Raw genomic sequence first — 27,318 nt, 5'->3', positions numbered from 1 at the left:
TCAGAGGCTGAACATCCTCCACCTGACAATTTATCTTCAGTTAGTGGTGAGACAAATGGACATCATGTTGTCGTTCGGCAGAGAAGTCTTCAGGAAACTATCACGAGCCCACAACACCATGTTGATTAACATGCATATGTGAATCATCTTGTTGAAGAACCACGGAAGGACTATTGTTGCCGTAGCGCATAGAGCTTTACATATGGGGAGCAACAGTTTGACAGGCGGGTGGAGTTTCTGCAAATTAAGCTCTTTCCGACCACAGGTTCCTGACGGTGCACTTTAAAATTAATGAAAGCAAGGGAGAGCTACCTGAAAACGAGCTTGGTCTCGTCTTCATCGTGTAGAAGCAATGCCAAGCTCCAGTAGCATGTAACAGGGGTCACACACTCATTCAACACCGACTTTATGATCTTGTTGATGTTCACAAACCTGCAATGTACTCGTCCGATGTGCAAGATAACGTAGGTGTAAAAGAGATAAAAGGACAAAGAAGCTCTGTTTTCTGTACATGTATTATATTTAATAGAATAATGAAAAGGGAAAATCAGATAGTGATCATTTCCAGTTGGCACAAAAACAACTTTGTCCGTTGCAAAATCTTGCCGCTAATTAAGCATTGTACTTATTTTGTAGGCATCCAAAGCCTTTAATTCTATATATCTGTTTGCAACTGTTCAAATGCTATAATGCCATAAAACTGAGTAACAAATGCTGACAAGAAGAGTGGAATCTGGATGCACTCATGTAGACTCCATACTGGTTCTTTCAGCTCCAAAAATATTGTTCTATGTGAATACCAAAGGCTGTCACGATCACCAATGATTCTGTGAATATAAGCATTTTCAATGCAAATGGTGATAAACAAGAATATCCCAACCTTTCTTCACAGAATTGTTATGCAGACATTTAATGAGAAAGTTCACTACAAAGCACAAAATTGGATAATAGGGAGACATCATCAGCGTCCAACCTTTCTTCACGGACTTGTATTGCAAACATTTAGCGACGATAGTAGAAAACGGAACACTCCAAAAGGAACCAATGCATAAACTCTCGTGAAACATTTAAGCATGTTTAAGTCATTATAGTGGGACAATCAAATGCATGAAAATTACATTAACCTATGATCTGCAATCTCTGCCGTTAACTAGACGAATGCTTATGACAACAAACCTTCTCCTGCAACGGCACCAGAAGAATGCTGCTAGCACTCCCCGGTAATGAAACTGGAAGAATGTTGTTGATGGCCCACGAGCTCGTGGGTTCGCAATAGTTTTCGAGGGTAGATTATTCGACCCAATTTGTTGATAAGCCTCAGGAGGTGAGAGTATACTCTCAAGTATTAGCAGCTGAATTTGTCAGATTCAACCACACCTGAAAGATTAGTATCTGCAAGCACAGTAGTAACAACAAAGTAATATGATAACAACGGTGTCAGAAACGATCTATTGACGACGGACTATTCCTAACGATTGTATCAATGGCGCCTCGTTGCCGCGTTGACGGAAGTTGTTAATTCCCATCAACGGTAGATGAACCAACAGTGTAACTGGTACTAGCAGTGTAACGAGCAATAGCAGTGGCAAGGAACATCAGTAGTGACAGCAGTAGCAAGCAACAGTAATAGCAACAGTAGCAGCAGAGCTAGACAAGTAACAGCAGTAGCAACAGTAGTAGCAGCAGCAGAGCAAGACAAGTAATAGCAGTAGAAATAGTAGTAGCAGCAGCAAAGCAACACAAGTAACAACGGTAGCAACAGTAGTAGCAGCAGCAGTAGAGCAAGACAAGTAACAACAGTAGTAGGACAAACTCGTAGGCAATGGGTCGGTGATTTGTTTGGATGATATTCATCATGCAATGGCTATAACACGGAGAGATATATGGCTAGCTCCCATTCGTCAATGTGATGTAGGCATGCATTCCGTGTGTCGTCATACATGCTTAGGGAAAAGAACTTGCATGACATCTATTGTCCATCCCTCCCGTGGCAGCGGGGTCCAAAAGGAAACTACGGGATATTAAGGTTCTCCTTTTAATAAGTAACCGGACCAACGCATTAGCACTTGGTGAACACATGAACTCCTCAAACTATGATCATCACCGGGAGTGGTTCCGGTTATTGTCACTCCGGGGTTGCCGGATCATAACACATAGTAGGTAACTACAACTTGCAAGATCAGATGTAAAACACACATATATTGGTGACAACATAATAATTTCAGATCTGAAATCATGGCACTCGGGCCCTAGTGACAAGCATTAAGCATGGCAAAGTAGTAGCAACATCAATCTCAGAACATAGTGGATACTAGGGATCAATCCCCATCAAAACTAACTCGATTACATGATAGATCTCATCCTACTCATCACCGCCCAGCGAGCCTATGAATAGATTACTCACGAACGACGAAGAGCTTCATGGAATTGGAGAGGGAAGAAGGTTGATGATGACGATGGCGACGATTTCCCCTCTCCGGAGCCCAAGACGGACTCCAGATCTACCGTCCAGATGAAGAACTGGTGGTGGCGGCGCCTCCGTATCGAAAACGCGACGAAAACTTCTCTTTTTATTTTTTCTGGGACGAAAGGTAACTTGTAGAGCTGGAGTTGGGGGCGGCAGGTGTCTGTGGGCCCCACAAGCCTACCCACTTCCACCAGGGGGGTGGTGGCGGAGCAGGGGCTTGTGGCCCACTGGCCCACCCCCTAAGGTGGAACTTGGCGCAGATATTTTTGATATTTTCCAAAACTGCTCCTCGTAAATTTTCAGGACGTTTGGAGAACTTTGATTTCTGCACAAAAACAACACCAAGGCAATTCTGCTGAAAACAGCGTCAGTCCAGGTTAGTTCCATCCAAATCATGCAAATTAGAGTCCAAAACAAGGGCAAAAGAGTTTGGAAAAGTAGATACGATGGAAACGTATCAACTCCCCCAAGCTTAAAACCTTGCTTGTCCTCAAGAAACTCAGTTGACAAACTGAGAGAGAAAGAAAAAACTTTGACAAACTCTATTTGATCTTGTTGTTGCAACTATGTCTAAATCATAACCAGAATTTCAGCAAGATCACAAGTTAACCACATAAGCAAATGACACAAAGGTCTCACGGTAAACTAATATCAATGGCATAATCAGCTAACGAGCAAATAATAATGAGTTTCAAATACCAACACTTCAATCAAAATAAGCATGAAGCAATATGAATAGATGGTATCTCGCTAGCTCTTTCTGAGACCGCAAAACATAAATGCAGAGCACTTTCAAAGATCAAGGGCTGATCAGACATTGTAATTCATAACAACGAAGATCCAGCCATAGTCATACTCAATATCAATCAAAAGCAAAGCATAAAAATGACAGAAGTGCTCTCTAATTGGTGCTTATATAAGAGGAGCATGACTCAACAGGAAAATAAATAGACAGGCCCTTCGCAGAGGGAAGCATTGATTTGCAGAGGTGCCAGAGCTCAAGCTTTGAAAACAGAGATAATAATTTTGGGTGGCATGCTTTCATTGTCAACGCAATGACCAAGAGTTCTCAATATCTTCCATGCTACTCATGCTATAGGCGGTTCCCAAACAGAAAAGTAAAGTTTTAACTCCCCCACCACCAATCAATCACACTCCACGGCTAGCCGAATCCTCAAGTACCGTCCATACTAACATCAATCCGGGGGGGGGAGTCTTGTTTTACAGTTATGTTTTCCATTTAAGCGTGGAACTGGGCATCCCAAATACCGGCCCCTTTCTCGTGAATGACTGTGAATAAACACATGCCGAGGATAACACTCCTAGCATGGAAGATACCAATAGCCCTCTGTCACCACATGAGCGGTTCGGGCATGCAAAACAGATTATTTCTTGAAGGTTTAGAGAATGGCACATGCAAATTTACTTGGAACGGCAGGTAGATACCGCAAATAGGTAGGTATGGTGGACTCTCATGGAAAAAATTTTGGGTTTATGGAAGTGGATGCACAAGCAGTATTTCGCTTAGTACAAGTGAAGGCTAGCAAAAGACTGCGAAGCGACCAACTAGAGAGCGACAACAGTCATCAAGATGCAATCAGTTTGACTAAGATTGAATGCAAGCATGAACATGATATAAATCACCATGAACACGAACATCATAGAGGCTATGTTGATTTCGTTTCAACTACATGCATGAACATGCACCAAGTCAAGCCACTTGAAACATTCAAAGGAGAATACCATCCTATCATACTACATCATAGTCATCTCAAAATCTATGTTGGCATTCAAGACAAACCATTATAAGCTCTCAGCTAAATAAGCATGGCATCAGAAACTATGATCTCTAAGTTGTCATTGCAAACATGGTTCTCTCACAACAAAGCTAAATCTGGGTCGACAAGCTAGTCATATTTACAAAAACAAAATAGATAGAGTTCATACCAGCTTTTCAGTCTCAGTGACTTCATCATATATCATCATTGTTGCCTTTCATTTGCACGATCGAACAATGTGAACAATAATAAGTGCATTGGACTAAGCTGAATCTGCAGGCAAACACAAAGGAGAAGACAAAATAATATGGCTCTTTGAAAGCTAAACAGGTAAGCATGCAAGAACCAATAAACATTGTAACCAATATCTTCTACCTTGACACAAAGAAAAAGAAAACTATTTACATGGGAAAGCTCCCAACAAGCAAAAGAAGAAAGAAAAATCTTTTTGGGTTTTCTCAACAGGACACAAAACAAGGAAACAAGAAAACGAAAAGAAACTAGCATGGTTAATATAGTGGCAAAGTGTAAACACCGGCTAACAAAGTGAAAGCATAAGCATGAATGTTAAGTCGGTGAGAACACGTACTCCCCCAAGCTTAGGATTTTGGCCTAGCTTGGTCTACTCCCAACGTGGGAAACAACCAGCTCCAGGATACTCCGGAGCAGACTGTGGATGCCACTGCTGTGTGAGCTCCTCTGGCTCCCACTGATAAACTGGCGTCTGGTACTCGACTGGCGGCTCGGGCACGGGCGCCTGTGGTTGGGCCAAGCCCCAATATGCGTAGATGTCCGCGGGCATAATAGTGTACCTGCTTGCATGAAGATCGAACAAAAAAGGAGCAGGCAAAGTAATAGTCTCTCGAGTACCCTGACTAAACACCTGGTTATAAATCATCCGTCTACTAGCATCTCTATCCAGAAAATCATGGCGAACCATGCTGTCATAATCCAGATATCTCTCATGAAGAAGCATCTCTCCTTCCTCTCCCAGTCTAATTGGTATCTCAAAGTGTCTGGCAAGACGGGTAGCATAGATACCTCCATAGACAACACCTTTAGAACGGTTCAGGTTCAACCGTTGAGCTACTATAGCGCCCAAGCTATAAGTCTTATCGTTATAAAGGCCTTCGCGCAAAACCGCAAGGTCTGGAGAACTAAGTGATCCAGCCTCTCCACGGCCAATCAAACATTTTCCCACAAATAGTGAGAAGTACCGAAGCACAGGAAAATGTATGCTAGCAATTCTAGCGCGAGACACTCCTCTCTCCTCTCCAACAATAATAGAACCAATGAAATCCTCCAAGTCCCGTGGACGAGGGTCACGGATATCCCCAACATAAGGTAATTTGCATACATTGCAAAAGTCCTGCGACGTCATGCACTGGGGGACATCGTATATCATGAACTCAACCATGGGAGGATTCTTCCTCGGATAAAAGTTGAAGCTTTGAACGAAAATATTGGTGAGGAGGAGATATTTTGGGCACTTATCTTCAACGAACGCAGTAAGACCTGCGTTCTCCACCAAGTAATAAAAGTCTTCATAAAGTCCGGCGGCGCGCAAAAAATCATCACTTGTCCACTCGCATGCTCGAACTTCTGTGACTCGAGGGACTATGTACTTGGGGTGGTTCTTCTCATCCTCCTTAGGGTTACGGCTTGAAGAGCCTCTCAAGAACCTCCTCATCTTTTCCCTTTTCTAGCTCTGAAATTTTTTGAAATTTTTAGAGACTTCGAAAGAAAAGTGAATAAGGATTAACCCAACTTGTAGCAACCACTCCTACTAGTGCCTAGAGACCGTATCACTCGCTAAAACTACTTGGGACCAGCTAAAATCAACATTTCTGGCTCAAGAACAGGGTCACCAAGGTAGCAAGAACTTGCGAAGGATAAAGCACTACAGCAAAAACTAATTGGACCAATGGAGGAGTCACTTACCAAGGAGTAATTTCCCCAAAATAGTTCGGAGAATGGTGCTTTGAGCAAGGAGATCGAAAATCACAGCCAAATGAGCAAGAACACGGGTTTGAGCTGCGAAACAATTTTTTCTCGAGGTGGAAGAAGAGGCTGGGAACAATTTTTTCCCATTTTTTCAATAATTCCACAAAAAATCATACTAAATTTTCAGGACCATCGGAGAACTTTTATTTTCGAGGTATTTTTCTCCGGGACGCTAAAACAGAAAACAGGAAAAACTAAACTAATTCTATCATTTTTCTTCTAAGCAAAAGAAAAGGAAAGCTCAAAATAGAGGTATCTTCAACGAACGCAGTAAGACCTGCGTTCTCCACCAAGTACAGAGGTATGTGGTTTGCTAGGTTGAACAGGTTGAGGTTAACATGGCATTGTTGAGAGGCTGATATTTAACAGGTGGTAGGCAACGAGACATAATCGATAGAAGCGATAAAACTAGCATGGCAATGATAGTAATGGTATCTGGGGAAATGGTCATCTTGCCTGAGATCCCGCTTGGAAGAAGAATGCCTCCGTGAAGCAGACGAACCGACGTAGTCGAACGTGTCCTCACATCCGACACGCTTGCGGAACTCTATCGAGACGGGGAAAACCGGAAACACATATCATCACATGGAATTCACCACACGATGCACAACACAAATGATGCATGAGCAGCTGAAAACATGCAAGTCACGGCATGACAAAACACACAATCAAACACTACACATTAAGTGAAGTTCAATATGCAACAAGTTGCATATTGACGAAACTCCACGTTTATTTCTTTAGTTCTATCCCGATTATATACACGGCAATATTAAATGTGGTTAAACATGGCAAGAGGTGAAGCGTAATTAAACTACCTATCTAGGCATTTTAAATGAGGTCGGAAATGATATATAGCACCTCCGAGACGAACTCACATGTTAATTTACAATTCTGACCAGATCTGTACTAACACATTTAATTAGTTGTTAAACAGCAAAACAAATAGGTTCACGTGATTCTACGCGTCATATCAGGCAATCTACACATAGAGATCATCTCCAACGGAGCTACGGATCAAAAGTTACAAGCACCGCAAGATATGATGGCATGAATGCAATATGTGTGCAACGACGGTCACGAGCACTTCAAAACATGCAACCAACAAGAGAAAATGAAACTACGCGAGATTCTAAGCAAGTTTCATACAGTACACGATCAAATCGGAGCTACGGTTCAAAAAACTACGAGCAAAACAAGAAATCACTACAATCTGCCAAAATCAGCCACATAGCATTTACTACGCCCGACAACTACGAGCTACACTATTCTGATGAACTCAAGCAAGGCATGACACAAAATAGGGCAAGAAGCACTACTACAAACAACCAACAACAACTAGCATGGCATCATGGAGCACTAGGAAAAGAAGACACAAAATGGCATCTCACACACTATTTCAGCATGCTTAACTAGGCGTTTGGCACGTTAAACTACGCCAAATAAATGTGCAAGTTGCGCCAACGTATTCTATGCGAGAAATTACATGAAAACCATATACAACTTGCCTCGATCCGACATCCGGATTAAAAACTACGGACGTTCTAAGATATGCCTATTTTCTGGAATTTATTAAATTCCTAAAATTCCTAAAATACCTAAATGGGCCGAACTATGGGCACGAGGTAAAAAAAGGTGCACAGGCGGGGGGGGGGGGGAGGATCTCACCTCGGTTCGGCCGGTTGGGGGGTTTGGGCCGTCTGCGGGAGGCCTGAGCTGGCTGGGCCGAGCAGGAGGAGGCCGGCCTGGGCCGCTGGGGCTCTCTGGCCTGGGCCGGGGCGACGGAGGCTGGGCCTGGGGGGCGCTGGGACGAGCCGTCTCCATCGTGCTCTGCTCGCTCCCGAGCGCTACAGGGGGCGGCGGCGGCTGGCTCGCCGGCAGCAGGCGAGACGGGGCGAGGCGGCCCTTCCCCGGACTGGATCCGGCCGGTGGAGGAAGGGATCCATCGGATCCATGGCCGGAGGGTACCTGGGGAGGACGGCGATGAGGCATGGTGGCAGGGACGGTGGCGACCTCGCGCGGCCGGCGGGGAGCTGCGGGGAACGGCGCGAGGTGGCACGGCTGCTCGCAGGCGACGCGGGAGGCTGCTCCGGCGAGGCCAAGAGGGCGACGAGGGGCGGCGGTTCCACTGCTCGGGAGGAGCGGGGCTGGTTCGACGAGAACGAGCTCGAGCGCGGGGCTGGTTGTGGGAGCCTCGGCTCCAAGTGGCGGCGCGGACGAACCGGGCTCGGGTGGGCCCCAGATGGACTTCGCGGCCCGGCGGTAGGAGGGAGGTGAGAGGCTGCGCGGCTAGGGTTTGAGGGGCGCGGATCCCGAGGGGGATTAGGGTTTGCTGTCTGAAAATGCACAGGGGGCTATATATAGGCAAAGGGGGGGCTAGGTTACCCGGAATTTCGTTCCGGATCCAACCGCGGGGTCGGATTCAAAAGATTCCGCACGTGGGAACGGGTACACGGCCGTGTAGGGTGGTTATCCGGAGATGAGAGGGAGAACGGGCGGCGCGGCAACACAATTTAAAACACCGGAATACGTCCGACGGTAGACCGAATACGGTGCCGCTACGGTCGACCATTCGGGTACCAGACGGACTCCGATCGCGACGAAACTCGACAGGCGGCCTAGCCATATTAAAATAAGATCTCACGTCAAATCTCAACCTGATCAGAGAAAGTTTTACGCACACTTTAAAAACAGGGTTTCGACGATGTCGCGGGCGCGTGCGAGTGCGGTCGGGCTCAGAACGGACAACGACGAGAACCGGAAACTAACAACGGATGCAACTTTTTTTGAAAACTGGCGGCACGGAGATGCCGATGCAATGCAGATGATGTGAATGATGCGATGATGATGCGACAAAATAAAAGAGACACACGATGAAAACGGAAAGGAAAGGGAATCTTCTGGAACATCGGCATCGGGCTGTCACAACTCTCCTACACTACAAGAATGAAAGGGGAAGAGGATGAGAAAGAACAAGAGGTAAAAACTTAGTCGCTTCTTTGACAAACGAGTGAAAACAAAGAACCTTGAAGGTTGCGAAGCATTGAGGAGTGATATGAGAAAGAAGCAAGAATTCACGGAAAATTTCGGCAGCACTTCGGTAGGAAAAAGGGACAAAAAATTCGATAAGAAGAGAGTATTACACAATATTCATAACACACAACTTAATAGAACAAGGGAGCACCAAGATCTTGATAGAACAACATGATAGACCCAAAAGAGCAACAACACAATGCCTCCGGAACAATAGAATAGGAACTAGCTCATACGGAAGAAGAGAATGAAGAGAGAATGACAACTACTAAATCCAATGAACCTGACAAGCATTCTTGCAAGAAGAATTGGACGGAGTTGTTGGAAAACAACAACGAAAGATCAAGATAGTAATGGGCTTATGGAAATATTTTCAAACTAATGAAGTGACAACCAACCACTACAAGAACCAAGGATAGAAGAAAGCAAGGATATCAAAACTTCTTACGCCAAGGATACATTGAGAACTAGGATTAATGACAAGCACCATGATAGCAACAATCCATAGGAAAAGCTTTAGGTCAAATCCAAACCAAGATAGCTCAATGAAGAAATCATGGGTTGAAATATCTCATGATCATAGAATTGATGGATTTAATTCTCTCATTCTTGAAAGGAAATCTCTTCGAGGCTCCTACACTAACAAGAAGGCTATAATACCACCTCAAAGGATAAAGGAAGAACAAATGCACTTGGGAATGCAAGAGAAGAAAACTTGAGGAAAAAATTGATATCATGAGTCCTCCGGAAGAAGAATTGAAATCTCTTGGAGGAAGGAAGGACAATAATAAGAATTATGTTATGCTCATCCTTCATCAAGTTTAATTGATGACAAGCAACGGATTTAGCATACCACTTATTCTTATAGCAATGAATCTTGAAGAGGCAGAGAGATAAGCACCACTTGAAGTAAAATTAAGGAAGCACCGGTAGAATTCACAATTAAATGGGGATACCAAGAATGCATGGAAACACATGAGAATGAAGAGATCATGATCCACCTAACTGAAAACTTGAATAAAGCACCGGAATAATTGAGAGACGAACGAAGAGACAACAATGGAGAATAATTGAGGATGAAAGCTGAAAGCTGAGAACGAAGGATCTTCTAAAATGATGGCCTTCGGAGGAACGAGAATGAAAACAACTCAGAAATGCACCGGATGGCAAGAAAGGGATTACTCATGATTGACAACAAATGAGAGGATACACGAAGCTGAGATGACAATCTTCACAAGAATGGAACAAGGCTGAGAGAAGCACTCCTTCGAATTTGCAAGCTGAGAATGATGACGAGGAACAACACCAAGAATAGTTGAGACACTTCGGAATAAAGAAGAATGAAAGGTTGAGCCAATATGAGAATTAATTCAAATAGATCTTGACGAAGGGATATGACTGAAGAAATTCATACTTACGTCATAGTTGAAAAGAATTAAAGGATCTCCGGGAAAAGATTAAACGAGCCAGGAAAGATCCTGGGAAAAACCTGTGGGTTATGGGTCCACTCAAAGAAACCACCGTTGAAACAATAGATTAGAAAGAGCGATTGCACCAGTATAAAGAAAAATAGATGAGGATAGCACCTCAAAATAATTGAATGGATTGGAAATAAGAACCTCTGAGATAACTTCAACACTCCGCATTATAATAAATATAGTAATTATTATAATTCCTGTATCAAGATAATCGTTTATTATCCATGCTATAATTGTATTGAATGAAGACTCATTTACATGTGTGGATACATAGACAAAACACCGTCCTTAGAAAGCCTCTAGTTGGCTAGCCAGTTGATCAAAGATAGTCAGTGTCTTCTGATTATGAACAAGGTGTTGTTGCTTGATAACTGGACCACGTCATTAGGAGAATCACGTGATGGACTAGACCCAAACTAATAGACGTAGCATGTTGATCATGTCATTTTGTTGCTACTGTTTTCTGCGTGTCAAGTATTTATTCCTATCACCATGAGGTCATATAACTCACTGACACTGGAGGAATGCTTTGTGTGTATCAAACGCCGCAACGTAACCGGGTGACTATAAAGATGGTCTACAGGTATCTCCGAAGGTGTTAGTTGAGTTAGTATGGATCAAGACTAGGATTTGTCACTCCGTGTGACGGAGAGGTATCTCGGGGCCCACTCGGTAATACAACATCACACACAAGCCTTGCAAGCAATGTAGCTTAGTGTAAGTTACGGGATCTTGTATTACGGAATGAGTAAAGAGACTTGCTGGTAAACGAGATTGAAATAGGTATGTGGATACTAACGATCGAATCTCGGGCAAGTAACATACCGAAGGACAAAGGGAATGACATACGGGATTGTATGAATCCTTGGCACTGAGGTTCAAACGATAAGATCTTCGTAGAATATGTAGGATCCAATATGGGCATCCAGGTCCCGCTATTGGATATTGACCGAGGAGTCTCTCGGGTCATGTCTACATAGTTCTCGAACCCGCAGGTTCTGCACACTTAAGGTTCGACGTTGTTTTATGCGTATTAGAGTTATATGGTTGGTTACCGAATGTTATTCGGAGTCCCGAATGAGATCACAGACGTCACGAGGGATTCCGGAATGGTCCGGAAACGAAGATTGATATATAGGATGACCTCATTTGATTACCGGAAGGTTTTCGGAGTTACCGGGAATGTACCGGGAATGACGAATGGGTTCCGGGAGTTCACCGGGGGGGGGGGGGGGCAACCCACCCCGGGGAAGCCCATAGGCCTTGAGGGTGGCGCACCAGCCCTTAGTGGGCTGGTGGGACAGCCCAAAAGGGCCCTATGCGCCTAGCAAAGAAAATCAAAGAGAAAAGAAAAAAAAGAGGAGGTGGGAAGGGAAGGAAGGACTCCCACCCACCAAACCAAGTCCAACTCGGTTTGGGGGGGGGGAGCCTTCCCCCCTTGGCTCGGCCGACCCCCTTGGGGCTCCTTGAGCCCCAAGGCAAGGTCCCCTCCCTCCCACCTATATATACGGAGGTTTTAGGGCTGATTTGAGACGACTTTTCCACGGCAGCCCGACCACATACCTCCATGGTTTTTCCTCTAGATCGCGTTTCTGCGGAGCTCGGGCGGAGCCCTGCTGAGACAAGGTCATCACCAACCTCTGGAGCGCCGTCACGCTGCCGGAGAACTATTCTACCTCTCTGTCTCTCTTGCTGGATCAAGAAGGCCGAGATCATCGTCGAGCTGTACGTGTGCTGAACGCGGAGGTGCCGTCCGTTCGGTACTTGATCGTGGGACTGATCGCGGGATTGTTCGCGGGGTGGATCGAGGGACGTGAGGACGTTCGACTACATCAACCACGTTCACTAACGCTTCTGCTGTATGATCTACAAGGGTACGTAGATCACTCATCCCCTCTCGTAGATGGACATCACCATGATAGGTCTTCGTGCGTGTAGGAAATTTTTGTTTCCCATGCGACGTTCCCCAACAGTGGCATCATGAGCTAGGTTCATGCGTAGATGTCTTCTCGAGTAGAACACAAAAGTTTTTGTGGGCGGTGATGTGCATTTTGCTGCCCTCCTTAGTCTTTTCTTGATTCCGCGGTATTGTTGGATTGAAGCGGCTTGGACCGACATTACTCGTACGCTTACGAGAGACTGGTTTCATCGCTATGAGTAACCCCGTTGCTCAAAGATGACTGGCAAGTGTCAGTTTCTCCAACTTTAGTTGAATCGCATTTGACCGAGGAGGTCCTTGGATGAGGTTAAATAGCAACTCATATATCTCCGTTGTGGTGTTTGCGTAAGTAAGATGCGATCCTACTAGATACCCGTGGTCACCACGTAAAACATGCAACAACAAAATTAGAGGACGTCTAACTTGTTTTTGCAGGGTATGCTTGTGATGTGATATGGACAAGATGTGATGTGATATATTGGATGTATGAGATGATCATGTTGTAATAGATAATATCGACTTGCACGTCGATGGTACGGCAACCGGCAGGAGCCATAGGGTTGTCTTTATACTAATGTTTGTGCTTGCAGATGCGTTTACTATTTTGCTAGGATGTAGCTTTAGTAGTAATAGCATGAGTAGCACGACAACCTCGATGGCAACACGTTGATGGAGATCATGGCGTGGCGCCGGTGACAAGAAGATCGTGCCGGTGCTTTGGTGATGGAGATCAAGAAGCACGTGATGATGGCCATATCATGTCACTTATGAATTGCATGTGATGTCAATCCTTTTATGCACCTTATTTTGCTTAGAACGACGGTAGCATTATGAGGTGATCTCTCACTAAAATTTCAAGACAAAATTGTGTTCTCCCTGTCTGTGCACCGTTGCTACAGTTTGTCGTTTCGAGACACCACGTGATGATCGGGTGTGATAGACTCAACGTTCACATACAACGGGTGCAAAACAGTTGCGCACCCGGAACACTCGGGTTAAGCTTGACGAGCCTAGCATGTGCAGACATGGCCTCGGAACACATGAGACCGAAAGGTCGATCATGAATCATATAGATGATATGATTAGCATAGGGATGCTTACCACTGAAAATATACTCAACTCACGTGATGATCGGACTTGAGCTAGTATAAGTGGATCATGAACCACTCAAATGACTAAGAGAGATGTACTTTTTGAGTGGGAGTTTAGCGTATAATTTTGATTAAAGTTAAACTCTAATTATCTTGAACATAGTCTAAGTCCACTTTGAATATATTTGTGTTGTAGATCATGGCTCACGCGACAGTCACGCTGAATTTTAATACGTTCCTAGAGAAAGCTAAGTTGAAAGATGATGGAAGCAACTTTGTAGACTGGGCTCGTAATCTTAAGCTAATCTTACAAGCTGGGAAGAAGGATTATGTCCTTAATGCTGCGCTAGGAGATGAACCACCCGCTACGGCTGATCAGGATGTTAAGAATGCTTGGTTAGCACGTAAGGAGGACTACTCAGTAGTTCAATGTGCAGTCTTGTATGGCTTAGAACCGGGACTTCAACGTCGCTTTGAGCGTCATGGAGCATTTGAGATGTTCCAGGAGTTGAAGTTTATCTTTCAGAAGAACGCCCGGATCGAGAGGTATGAGACCTCCGATAAATTCTATGCTTGCAAGATGGAGGAAAACTCGTTTGTCAGTGAACATGTGCTCAAAATGTCTGGGTACTCAAACCGTCTAGCTGAGCTGGGGATTGAACTCCATCAAGAGGCTATCACTGACAGAATCCTTCAATCACTACCGCCAAGCTATAAAGGCTTTGTGTTGAACGACAACATGCAAGGGATGAACAAGTCTCCCGGCGAGTTGTTTGCGATGCTGAAAGTCGCAGAGTCTGAACTCCGTAAAGAGCATCAAGTGTTGATGGTGAATAAGACCACTAGTTTCAAGAGAAACGACAAAGGCAAGAAGGGTAATTCAAAGAAGAGCGGCAAGCCTGTTGCCAATCCGATGAAGAAACCCAAAGCTGGACCTAAGCCTGAAACGGAGTGTTACTATTGCAAGGGTATGGGTCACTGGAAGCGCAATTGCCCCAAGTATCTGGCAGATAAGAAGGCGGCCAAAGAAAAATCAGGTATATTTGATATACAAGTTATTCATGTGTACTTAATCGGCTCTCGTAGTAGTGCCTGGGTATTCAATACCGGTTCTGTTGCTCATATTTGCAACTCGAAACAGGAACTGCAGAATAGGTGAAGGCTGGCGAAAGATGAAGTGACGATGCGCGTAGGAAATGGTTCCAAGGTTGATGCAATCGCCGTCGGCACAGTTTCACTTCAGTTACCATCAGGATTAGTGATGAACTTAAAACATTGTTATTTAGTGCCTGCGTTGAGCATGAACATTATATCCGGATCTTGTTTATTGCGAGACCGTTACTCTTTTAAGTCAGAGAATAATGGTTGTTCTATTTCTATGAGTAACATCTTTTATGGTCATGCACCCAATGTGAGAGGATTGTTCATATTGAATCTTGATAGCAATACACACATACATAACATTGAGACCAAAAGAGTTAGAGTTAACAATGATAGCGCCATAATTTTGTGGCACTGCCGCTTAGGTCATATTGGTGTAAAGCGCATGAAGAAACTCCATGCTGATGGACTTTTGGAGTCACTTGACTTTGATTCACTTGACACGTGCGAACCATGCCTCATGGGCAAGATGACTAAGACTCCGTTCTCCGGAACAATGGAGCGTGCAAGTGACTTGTTGGAAATCATACATACCGATGTGTGTGGTCCGATGAGCGTGGAGGCACACGGAGGATATCGTTATTTTCTCACCTTCACTGACGATTTGAGTAGATATGGTTACGTCTACTTGATGAAGCACAAGTCTGAAACATTTGAAAAGTTCAAGCAATTTCAGAGTGAAGTTGAAAATCATCGTAACAAGAAGATCAAATTCCTACGGTCTGATCATGGGGGTGAATATCTGAGTTTCGAGTTTGGTGCTCACTTAAGACAATGTGGAATTGTTTCACAGTTAACACCGCCTAGAACACCACAGCGTCATGGTGTGTCCGAACGTCGTAATCGTACTTTATTAGAGATGGTGCGATCTATGATGTCTCTTACCGATTTGCCGTTATCGTTTTGGGGTTATGCATTAGAAACAGCTGCATTCACTTTAAAAAGGGCACCATCAAAATCCGTTGAGACGACACCATACGAACTGTGGTATGGCAAAAGGCCAAAGTTGTCGTTTCTTAAAGTTTGGGGATGTGATGCTTATGTCAAAAAGCTTCAGCCTGAAAAGCTGGAACCCAAAGCGGAAAAATGCGTCGTCATAGGTTACCCAAAAGAGACAGTTGGGTAAACCTTCTATCTCAAAACCGAGGGCATAGTGTTTGTTGCTAAAAACAGAGCTTTTCTCGAGAAGGAGTTTCTCTCGAGAGAATTGAGTGGGAGGAAGATAGAACTTGACGAGGTTGTCGAACCTCTCATCCCTTTGGATGGTGGCGCGGGACAAGGGGAAACCTCTGTCGTTGCGACGCCGGTTGAGGAGGAAGTTAATGATGATGATCATGAAACTCCGGTTCAAGTTTCTATCGAACCACGCAGGTCGACGAGACCACGTGCTGCTCCAGAGTGGTACGGTAATCCCGTCTTGTCAATCATGTTGTTGGACAATAATGAACCTGCAAATTATGAAGAAGCAATGGTGGGCCCGGATTCCAACAAATGGCTAGAAGCCATGAAGTCCGAGATAGGATCCATGTATGAGAACAAAGTGTGGACTTTGGAGGTACTACCTGAGGGCCGCAAGGCTATTCAGAACAAATGGATCTTTAAGAGGAAGATAGACGCTGACGACAATGTGACCGTTTATAAAGCTCGACTTGTGGCAAAGGGTTTTTCGCAAGTTCAAGGAGTTGACTACGATGAGACATTCTCACCCGTAGCGATGCTTAAGTCCGTCAGAATCATGTTAGCAATAGCTGCATTTTTCGATTATGAAATCTGGCAGATGGATGTCAAAACGGCGTTCCTTAACGGTTTCCTTAAGGAAGAATTGTATATGAAGCAACCCGAAGGTTTTGTCGATCCTAAGAATGCTAACAAGGTGTGCAAGCTCCAGCGATCCATTTATGGACTGGTGCAAGCATCTCGGAGTTGGAACAAACGCTTTGATGAGGTGATCAAAGCATTTGGGTTTATACAAGTGGTTGGAAAATCTTGTATTTACAAGAAAGTGAGTGGGAGCTCTGTGGCGTTTCTAATATTATATGTGGATGACATATTGCTGATTGGAAACAACGTAGAGTTTTTGGAGAGCATAAAGGATTACTTGAATAAAAGTTTCTCTATGAAGGACCTAGGAGAAGCTTCTTACATTCTAGGCATTAAGATCTATAGGGATAGATCAAAATGCCTGATAGGACTTTCACAAAGCACATACCTTGATAAAGTTTTGAAGAGGTTCAAAATGGAACAGTCCAAGAAAGGGTTCTTGCGAGTTTTACAAGGTACGAGATTGAGTAAGACTCAGTGCCCAGCAACTGATGAAGATAGAGAGCATATGCGCTCCGTCCCCTATGCTTCAGCCATAGGTTCTATCATGTATGCAATGCTGTGCACTAGACCGGATGTTAGCCTGGCCATAAGTATGGCAGGTAGATTCCAGAGTAATCCAGGAGTGGATCACTGGACAGCGGTCAAGAATATCCTAAAGTACCTGAAAAGGACTAAGGAGATGTTTCTCGTGTATGGAGGTGACGAAGAGCTCGCCGTAAAAGGTTACGTTGATGCAAGCTTTGACACAGATCCGGACGACTCTAAGACGCAAACCGGATACGTATTTATTCTTAATGGGGGTGCGGTAAGCTGGTGCAGTTCCAAGCAAAGCGTCGTAGCAGATTCTACATGTGAAGCGGAGTACATGGCTGCCTGGGAGGCGGCTAAGGAGGGTGTCTGGATGAAGCAGTTCATGACGGATCTTGGAGTGGTGCCAAGCGCACTGAATCCAATAACCTTGTTCTGTGACAACACGGGTGCCATTGCCTTAGCAAAGGAACCACGGTTTCACAAGAAGACCAGACACATCAAACGACGCTTCAACCTCATCCGCGACTACGTCGAGGGAGAGGACGTAAATATATGCAAAGTGCACATGGATCTGAATGTAGCAGACCCGCTGACTAAACCTCTTCCACGGCCAAAGCATGATCAACACCAGAGCTGTATGGGTGTTAGATTTATTACAATGTAATTCACATGATGATGTGAGGGCTAGATTATTAACTCTAGTGCAAGTGGAAGACTGTTGGAATTATGCCCTAGAGGCAATAATAAATATAGTTATTATAATAATTCCTGTATCGAGATAATCGTTTATTATCCATGCTATAATTGTATTGAATGAAGACTCATTTACATGTGTGGATACATAGACAAAACACCGTCCCTAGCAAGCCTCTAGTTGGCTAGCCAGTTGATCAAAGATAGCCAGTGTCTTCTGATTATGAACAAGGTGTTGTTGCTTGATAACTGGATCACGTCATTAGGAGAATCACGTGATGGACTAGACCCAAACTAATAGACGTAGCATGTTGATCGTGTCATTTTGTTGCTACTGTTTTCTGCGTGTCAAGTATTTATTCCTATGACCATGAGATCATATAACTCACTGACACCGGAGGAATGCTTTGTGTGTATCAAACGTCGCAACGTAACTGGGTGACTATAAAGATGGTCTACAGGTATCTCCGAAGGTGTTAGTTGAGTTAGTATGGATCAAGACTGGGATTTGTCACTCCGTGTGACAGAGAGGTATCTCGGGGCCCACTCGGTAATACAACATCACACACAAGCCTTGCAAGCAATGTAGCTTAGTGTAAGTTACGGGATCTTGTATTACGGAACGAGTAAAGATACTTGCCGGTAAACGAGATTAAAATAGGTATGCGGATACTAACGATCGAATCTCGGGCAAGTAACATACCGAAGGACAAAGGGAATGACATACGGGATTGTATGAATCCTTGGCACTGAGGTTCAAACGATAAGATCTTCGTAGAATATGTAGGATCCAATATGGGCATCCAGGTCCCGCTATTGGATATTGACCGAGGAGTCTCTCGGGTCATGTCTACATAGTTCTCGAACCCGCAGGGTCTGCAAACTTAAGGTTCGATGTTGTTTTATGCGTATTTGAGTTATATGGTTGGTTACCGAATGTTGTTCGGAGTCCCGGATGAGATCACGGACGTCACGAGGGTTTCCGGAATGGTCCGGAAACGAAGATTGATATATAGGATGACCTCATTTGATTACCGGAAGGTTTTCGGAGTTACCGGGAATGTACCGGGAATGACGAATGGGTTCCGGGAGTTCACCGGGGGGGGGGCAACCCACCCCGGGAAAGCCCATAGGCCTTGAGGGTGGCGCACCAGCCCTTAGTGGGCTGGTGGGACAGACCAAAAGGGCCCTATGCGCCTAGGAAAGAAAATCAAAGAGAAAAGAAAAAAAAAGAGGAGGTGGGAAGGGAAGGAAGGACTCCCACCCACCAAACCAAGTCCAACTCGGTTTGGGGGGGGGGAGCCTTCCCCCCTTGGCTCGGCCGACCCCCTTGGGGCTCCTTGGCAAGGTCCCCTCCCTCCCACCTATATATACGGAGGTTTTAGGGCTGATTTGAGACGACTTTTCCACGGCAGCCCGACCACATACCTCCACGGTTTTTCCTCTAGATCGCGTTTCTGCGGAGCTCGGGCGGAGCCCTGCTGAGACAAGGTCATCACCAACCTCCGGAGCGCCGTCACGCTGCCGGAGAACTATTCTACCTCTCCGTCTCTCTTGCTGGATCAAGAAGGCCGAGATCATCGTCGAGCTGTACGTGTGTTGAACGCGGAGGTGCCGTCCGTTCGGTACTAGATCGTGGGACTGATCGCGGGATTGTTCGCGGGGCGGATCGAGGGACGTGAGGACGTTCCACTACATCAACCGCGTTCACTAACGCTTCTGCTGTACGATCTACAAGGGTACGTACATCACTCATCCCCTCTCGTAGATGGACATCACCATGATAGGTCTTCGTGCGCGTAGGAAAGTTTTTTTTTCCATGCGACGTTCCCCAACAGGTACTGCTCTGATACCAACTTGTCACGCCCAAGATGCGACCCTATCATCAATTTGGCACGAAGGCCTCGTCAGGGATAGAAGCGCATCTCGTCGTGTCGCAAGAATGGATATCGTTACAAGTACATGTACTGAAAAGAAGAGATATATATACAGAGTTGGCTTACACTCGCCACAAGCTACATCAGTGTCACATCAGTACATTACATAATCATCAAGAGTAAGAGCAGGGTCCGACTACGGACGAAAACAAACGACCAAAGAAGAACGACGTCCATCCTTGCTATCCCAGGCTGCCGGCCTGGAACCCATTCTAGATCGATGAAGAAGAAGAAGAAGAAGCAACTCCAAATGTACAATCAACACGCTCGTGTCAAGTAACCTTTACCTGTACCTGCAACAGATGTTGTAGTAATCTGTGAGCCACAGGGGACTCAGCAATCTCATTTCCAAAGGTATCAAGACTAGCAAAGCTTACTGGGTGAGGTATGGTTAAGTGGTGAGGTTGCAGCATCGACTAAGCATATATATTTTGTGGCTAACTTACGAGTACAAGAAATAAGAGGGGGGAGATCTACGCATAACGGACATGAACTACTGATGATCAAATGAATGATCCTGAACACCTACCTACGTCAGACATAACCCCACCGTGTCCTCGATCAGAGAAGGAACTCACGAAAGAGATAGTCACGGTTACGCACATAGTTCACAAGTTTTAATTAAGTTAACTTCAAGTTATCTAGAACCAGTGTTAAACAAAGTTTCCACGTTGCCACATAACCGCGGGCACAGCTTTCCGAAAGATTTAACCCTGCAGGGGTGCTCCAAATAGTCCATCACAAATTACCACAAGCCGCATAGAAATCCTCAATCACGAAGCTCGCGATCTCGTCGGATTCCCTAGTGGAAAACCTCAACTCTGAGATTACCCAAAGCATCACCGGAATCCCGATGCACAAGATATTCCGTCAAAGGTAAAACTAATCCAGCAAGGCCGCCCGACGTATCGACAATCCCGATAGGAGCCGCGTATCTCGTTCTCAGGACACGACGGATGGGTCACACTAGGAGAACCAAACCTCGCGTTGCCCCGCGGTGGCCCCGTAGTATGCCAAATTGGACCAACACTCATGAGGAGCACTGGCCCGGGGGTTGATTAAATATCCTCGGGTTAATTACTCCCTATGCAGTTCATTAGTTATTAGGCAAATGTGGTACCAAAGTTGGGCCCTGCCAGATCAGCTTTAATCTAAAACGAATTATCAAGGGGGTCCCCATAACAACCCCGATCGTGTTAGGAGCGCTCATTTATCGAACATAACACCGGTAGCCGAAACTAAGGGGGCAAAGGTGGAACAAAACACCAGGCTAGAAAGGCCGTGCCTTCCACCTTTTACCAAGTATATAGGTCCATTATATTAAATAACATTAATATGGTGGTATAATAAGGAACCCATGCTTTCGCATGGAAGCATCTGCACCTGCAACTAGCAACGCTAACAACAAGGTTAAGCAAGCAGTAACATAGCCAATTGGTGGTTTGCTAGGTTGAACAGGTTGAGGTTAACATGGCATTGTTGAGAGGCTGATATTTAACAGGTGGTAGGCAACGAGACATAATCGATAGAAGCGATAAAACTAGCATGGCAATGATAGTAATGGTATCTGGGGAAATGGTCATCTTGCCTGAGATCCCGCTTGGAAGAAGAATGCCTCCGTGAAGCAAACGAACCGACGTAGTCGAACGGGTCCTCACATCCGACACGCTTGCGGAACTCTATCGAGACGGGGAAAACCGGAAACACAAATCATCACACGGAATTCACCACACGATGCACAACACAAATGATGCATGAGCAGCTGAAAACATGCAAGTCACGGCATGACGAATCACACAATCAAACACTACACATTAAGTGAAGTTCAATATGCAACAAGTTGCATATTGACGAAACTCCACGGTTATTTCTTTAGTTCTATCCCGATTATATACACGGCAATATTAAATGTGGTTAAACATGGCAAGAGGTGAAGCATAACTAAACTAACTATCTAGGCATTTTAAATGACGTCGGAAATGATATATAGCACCTCCGAGACGACCTCACATGTTAATTTACAATTCTGACCAGATCTGTACCAACACATTTAATTAGTTGTTAAACAGCAAAACAAATAGGTTCACGTGATTCTACGCGTCATAACAAGCAATCTACACATAGAGATCATCTCCAACGGAGCTACAGATCAAAAGTTACAAGCACCGCAAGATATGATGGCATGAATGCAATATGTGTGCAACGACGGTCACGAGCACTTCAAAACATGCAACCAGCAAGAGAAAATGAAACTACGCGAGATTCTAAGAAAGTTTCATACAGGACACGATCAAATCGGAGCTACGGTTCGAAAAACTACGAACAAAACAAGAAATCACTACAATCTGCCAAAATCAGCCACATAGCGTTTACTACACCCCACAACTACGAGCTACACTACTCCGATGAACTCAAGCAAGGCATTACACAAAAGAGGGAAAGAAGCACTACTACAAACAACCAACAACAACTATCATGGCATCATGGAGCACTAGGAAAAGAAGACACAAAATGGCATCTCACACACTATTTCAGACTCAGTGAAAATTACACCTCATGAAAGTGCAGTTTTCGATCTGAAGCAATATGGACAGCAGCAAAACCTATAGCTACAGGACTCCAAATGGCATGAAACTTCATAGCATGCTAGAGAAACACAAGGGGTACAACTAACTCCATTGGTCCAACCTCAAAAGAGCTACAGATCACAAGCTAGAAGCAAAAATAAAACAGCAACAAAATATAACAGATTCCAGACTTAGAAATATTTCAGCTCCTCAAAATCAGCACTATTTCTAGCAACTTGAGGGCAATCAAACCACACCTAAACATGCATTTCTATTGCAACTAAAAATACCAGGGGCTAGTCTAAACACCCAAGAACAACTCCCTAGTTGACAACTTAACCAAACGAAGCACGGAATAAATCCTACGAAAATGACAAGAGGGCAACATGGCAAAATATCGCGCGAACTAACTTGCTCAAAAGCTAAAATTAATTTCACTGCCCCGGAAACATATAAAATATGTGGGGTTGCAACACAAAATAAAGCCACACATTAATGCGAGAAAATAACCTATACGCGGGAAAATAAATTACCGGCAAATCCCTACACGTAAAAATACAAATGATCGCTCTAAAATACATGGAAAATAGGATCCTAAAACATGGGCATTTTACCTACGATATATGAACAAACCGGACACGCGCAAAAATAAATACGGGAGAATCCCCTATTAGGACAGCACGCTTAACTAGGCGTTTGGCACATTAAACTACGTCAAATAAATGTGCAAGTTGCGCCAACGTATTCTACGCGAGAAACTACATGAAAACTATATACAACTTGCCTCGATCCGACATCCGGATTAAAAACTACGGATGTTCTAAGATATGCCTATTTTCTGGAATTTATTAAATTCCTAAGATTCCTAAAATACCTAAATGGGCCGAACTATGGGCATGAGGTAAAAAAAGGTGCACAGGCGGGGGGGGAGGATCTCACCTCGGTTGGGCCGGTTGGGGGGTTTGGGCCGTCTGCGGGAGGCCTGAGCCGGTTGGGCCGAGCAGGAGGAGGCCGGCCTGGGCCGGGGCGACGGAGGCTGGGCCTGGGGGGCGCTGGGACGAGCCGTCGCCCTCGTGCTCTGCTCGCTCCCGAGCGCTACAGGGGGCGGCGACGGCAGGCTCGCCGGCAGCACGCGAGACGGGGCGAGGCGGCCCTTCCCCGGACTGGATCCGGCCGGCGGAGGAATGGATCCACCGGATCCATGGCCGGAGGGTACCTGGGGAGGACGGCGACGAGGCATGGCGGCAGGGACGGTGGCGACCTCGCGCGGCCGGCGGGGAGCTGCGGGGAACGACGCGAGGTGGCGCGGCTGCTCACACGCGACGCGGGAGGCTGCTCCGGCGAGGCCAAGAGGGCGACGAGGGGCGGCGGTTCCACTGCTCGGGAGGAGCGGGGCTGGTTCGACGAGAACGAGCTTGAGCGCGGGGCTGTTTGCGGGAGCCTCGGCTCCAAGTGGCGGCGCGGACGAACCGGGCTCGGGCGGGCCCCAGATGGGCTTTGCGGCCCGACGGCAGGAGGGAGGAGAGAGGCTGCGCGGCTAGGGTTTGAGGGGCGCGGATCCCGAGGGGGATTAGGGTTTGCTGTCTAAAAATGCACAGGGGGCTATATATAGGCAAACGAGGGGCTAGGTTAGCCGGAATTTCGTTCCGGATCCAACCGCGGGGTCGGATTCGAACGATTCCGCACGTGGGAACGGGTACACGGCCGTGTAGGGTGGTTATCCGGAGACGAGAGGGAGAACGGGCGACGCGGCAACACAATTTAAAACACCGGAACACGTCCGACGGTAGACCGAATACGGTGCCGCTACGGTCGACCGTTCGGGTACCAGACGGACTCCGATCGCGACGAAACTCGACAGGCGGCCTAGCCATATTAAAACAAGATCGCACGTCAAATCTCAACCTGATCAGAGAAACTTTACGCACACTTTAAAAACAGGGTTTCGACGGTACCACGGGCGCGTGCGAGTGCGGTCGGGCTCAGAACGGACAACGACGAGAACCGGAAACTAACAACGGATGCAACTTTTTTTGAAAACTGGCGACACGGAGATGCCGATGCAATGCAGATGATGCGAATGATGCGATGATGATGCGACAAAATAAAACAGACACACGACGAAAACGGAAAGGAAAGGGAATCTTCTGGAACGTCGGCATCGGGCTGTCACAATCAGGCAATTCATATCTAGGAGAGCTAGATCTAGCAGGAGCAAAAGCAGGTTCTATCTCAATAGTATCGGCAGTTTCAAAAGCATCACGAGCATTGGCAGTAACTCTAGCAATATGAGCATCAAGGAACACTCCTAGTGGAGAATCAGGAAAAGGAGTATCTCTAGCAGTATCAAGCATAGCATCATCAGGCAAAATAGCATCTCTAGCATCATCAGGCAAAGCAGTATCAAACATAGCATCTGTAGCAGTATCAAGCATATCATCTCTAGCAGCATCAGGCATAGTATCAAGCATAGTATCATCAGGCATAGTATCAAGCATAGCATCTCTAGCAGTAGCATCATAAACATGATCAAGCACATGCGACATATCAAGATTTCTAGCAGGAGGTGATGTCGCAAACTTACTCATAACGGAAGGTGAATCAAGTGCAGAGCTAGATGGCAATTCCTTACCTCCCCTCGTAGTTGAGGGCAAGACTTTGGTCTTCGGATCCTTCAGATTCTTCATAGTGATCAGCAGATATAAATCCCAAGTGACTCAGAGAATATAGCAATACCTCCCCGGCAACGGCGCCAGAAAAATGCTGATCTGCAATCTCTGGCGTTAACTAGACGAATGCTTATGACAACAAACCTTCTCCTGCAACGGCACCAGAAGAATGCTGCTAGCACTCCCCGGCAATGAAACTGGAAGAATGTTGTTGATGGCCCACCAGCACGTGGGTTCGCAGCAGTTTTCGAGGGTAGAGTATTCGACCCAATTTGTTGATAAGCCTCAGGAGGTGAGAGTATACTCTCAAGTATTAGTAGCTGAATTTGTCAGATTCAACCACACTTGAAAGATTAGTATCTGCAAGCACAGTAGTAACAGCAAAGTAATATGATAACAACGGTGTCAGAAACGATTTGTTGACGGCAGACTATTCCTAACGATTGTATCAATGGCGCCTTCGTTGCTACGTTGACGGAAGTTGTCAATTCCCGTCAACGGTAGGTGAACCAACAGTGTAACAGGTAGTAGCAGTATAACGAGCAATAGCAGTGGCAAGGAACAACAGTAGTGACAGCAGTAGCAAGCGACAGTAATAGCAACACTAGCAGGAGAGTAAGACAAGTAACAGCAGTAGCAACAGTAGTAGCAGCAGCAGAGCAAGACAAGTAACAGCAGTAGCAACAGTAGTAGCAGTAGCACAGCAAGACAAGTAACAGCAGTAGCAACAGTAGTAGCAGCAGCAGCAGAGCAAGACAAGTAACAGCAACTATAACACGGAGAGATATATGACTAGCTCCCGTTCGTCAATGTGATGTAGGCATGCATTCCGTGTGGCGTCATACGTGCTTAGGGAAAAGAACTTGCATAACATGTATTGTCCATCCCTCCCGTGGCAGCGGGGTCCAAAAGGAAACTACGGGATATTAAGGTTCTCCTTTTAATAAAGAACCGAACCAACGCATTAGCACTTGGTGAACACATGAACTCCTCAAACTACGGTCATCACCGAGAGTCGTTCCGGTTATTGTCACTCCGGGGTTGCCGGATCATAACACATAGTAGGCAACTACAACTTGCAAGATCGGATCTAAAACACACATATATTGGTGACAACATAATAATTTCAGATCTGAAATCATGGCACTCGGGCCCTAGTGACAAGAATTAAGCATGGCAAAGTAGTAGCAACATCAATCTCAGAACATGGTGGATACTAGGGATCAATCCCCATCAAAACTAACTCGATTACATGATAGATCTCATCTACTCATCACTGCCCAGCGAGCCTACGAATAGATTACTCACGAACGACGAAGAGCTTCATGGAATTGGAGAGGGAAGAAGGTTGATGATGACGATGGCGACGATTTCCCCTCTCCAAAACCCAAGAAGGACTCCAGATCTGCCCTCCAGATGAAGAACAGGTGGTGGCGGCGCCTCCGTATCAAAAACGCGACGAAAACTTCTCTTTTTATTTTTTCTGGGACGAAAGGCAACTTATAGAGCTGGAGTTGGGGGCGACAGGTGCCTGTGGGCCCCATAAGCCTGCCCACCGCCACCAGGGGGTGGTGGCGGAGCAGGGGCTTGTGGCCCACTGGCCCACCCCGTGAGGTGGAACTTGGCGCAGATATTTTTGATATTTTCCAAAACTGCTCCCCGTAAATTTTCAGGACGTTTGGAGAACTTTGATTTGTGCACAAAATTAACACCAAGGCAATTCTGCTGAAAACAGCGTCAGTCCAAGTTAGTTCCATTCAAATCATGGAAATTAGAGTCCAAAACAAGGGCAAAAGAGTTTGGAAAAGTAGATACGATGGAGACGTATCAACCTACACAACCTGAATCTAAACCATGGCATGGTGATAGCATCATCAATAAAACATTTATAGTACTATGCTTGTTTTAGTAGCCTAACATATTTCTTCCCATCTGCTATACTTTGTTTTGTGAATGATTCCGAGAAAACTACCTTTGGCAAGAAGGTATGGCAAACATTCGCAAGAAAACATATCACACCGATATATGAAAACATCACCCGGAATGGGCTCCTCTCCACAAAGACATCATGAATATTAACTCCACTCTCGCAGTGGTGCGTGTATATGTACATGCCACTCGAAATCCCTTGCATTTGCCGCTTCAT

At 45.5% G+C, this 27,318-nt stretch overlaps 1 protein-coding gene across 1 annotated transcript; it reads right to left on the bottom strand.

Annotated features, from left to right (window-relative positions):
• On the bottom strand, positions 1–27,318 carry LOC123396820. The gene is made up of 6 exons (XM_045091630.1): positions 27,142–27,318; positions 974–1,055; positions 773–827; positions 315–450; positions 161–240; positions 1–22 (listed from the first exon to the last, which is right to left on the bottom strand). The coding sequence occupies exons 1-6, from the start codon at positions 27,316–27,318 to the stop codon at positions 1–3; spliced, it is 552 nt and encodes a 183-aa protein (XP_044947565.1).

The sequence above is a fragment of the Hordeum vulgare genome, chromosome 5H, assembly GCF_904849725.1.
Source record: "Hordeum vulgare subsp. vulgare chromosome 5H, MorexV3_pseudomolecules_assembly, whole genome shotgun sequence".
Lineage (NCBI taxonomy): Eukaryota > Viridiplantae > Streptophyta > Magnoliopsida > Poales > Poaceae > Hordeum > Hordeum vulgare.
The sequence above is the reverse complement of the archived record's forward strand: the minus strand, read 5'-3'. Positions and strand labels throughout refer to the sequence as shown.

What these genes read in the sequence shown, in the direction of transcription:
- LOC123396820 (XM_045091630.1), bottom strand. Translation starts at nt 27,318, where the DNA reads ATGAAGCGGCAAATGCAAGGGATTTCGAGTGGCATGTACATATACACG. An exon ending in ATACAAGTCCGTGAAGAAAG is followed by an intron (nt 828 to 973) that starts GTTGGACGCTGA and finishes TTATATTCACAG; the next exon opens with AATCATTGGTGATCGTGACA. An exon ending in ATAGAACAATATTTTTGGAG is followed by an intron (nt 451 to 772) that starts CTGAAAGAACCA and finishes TATCTTGCACAT; the next exon opens with CGGACGAGTACATTGCAGGT.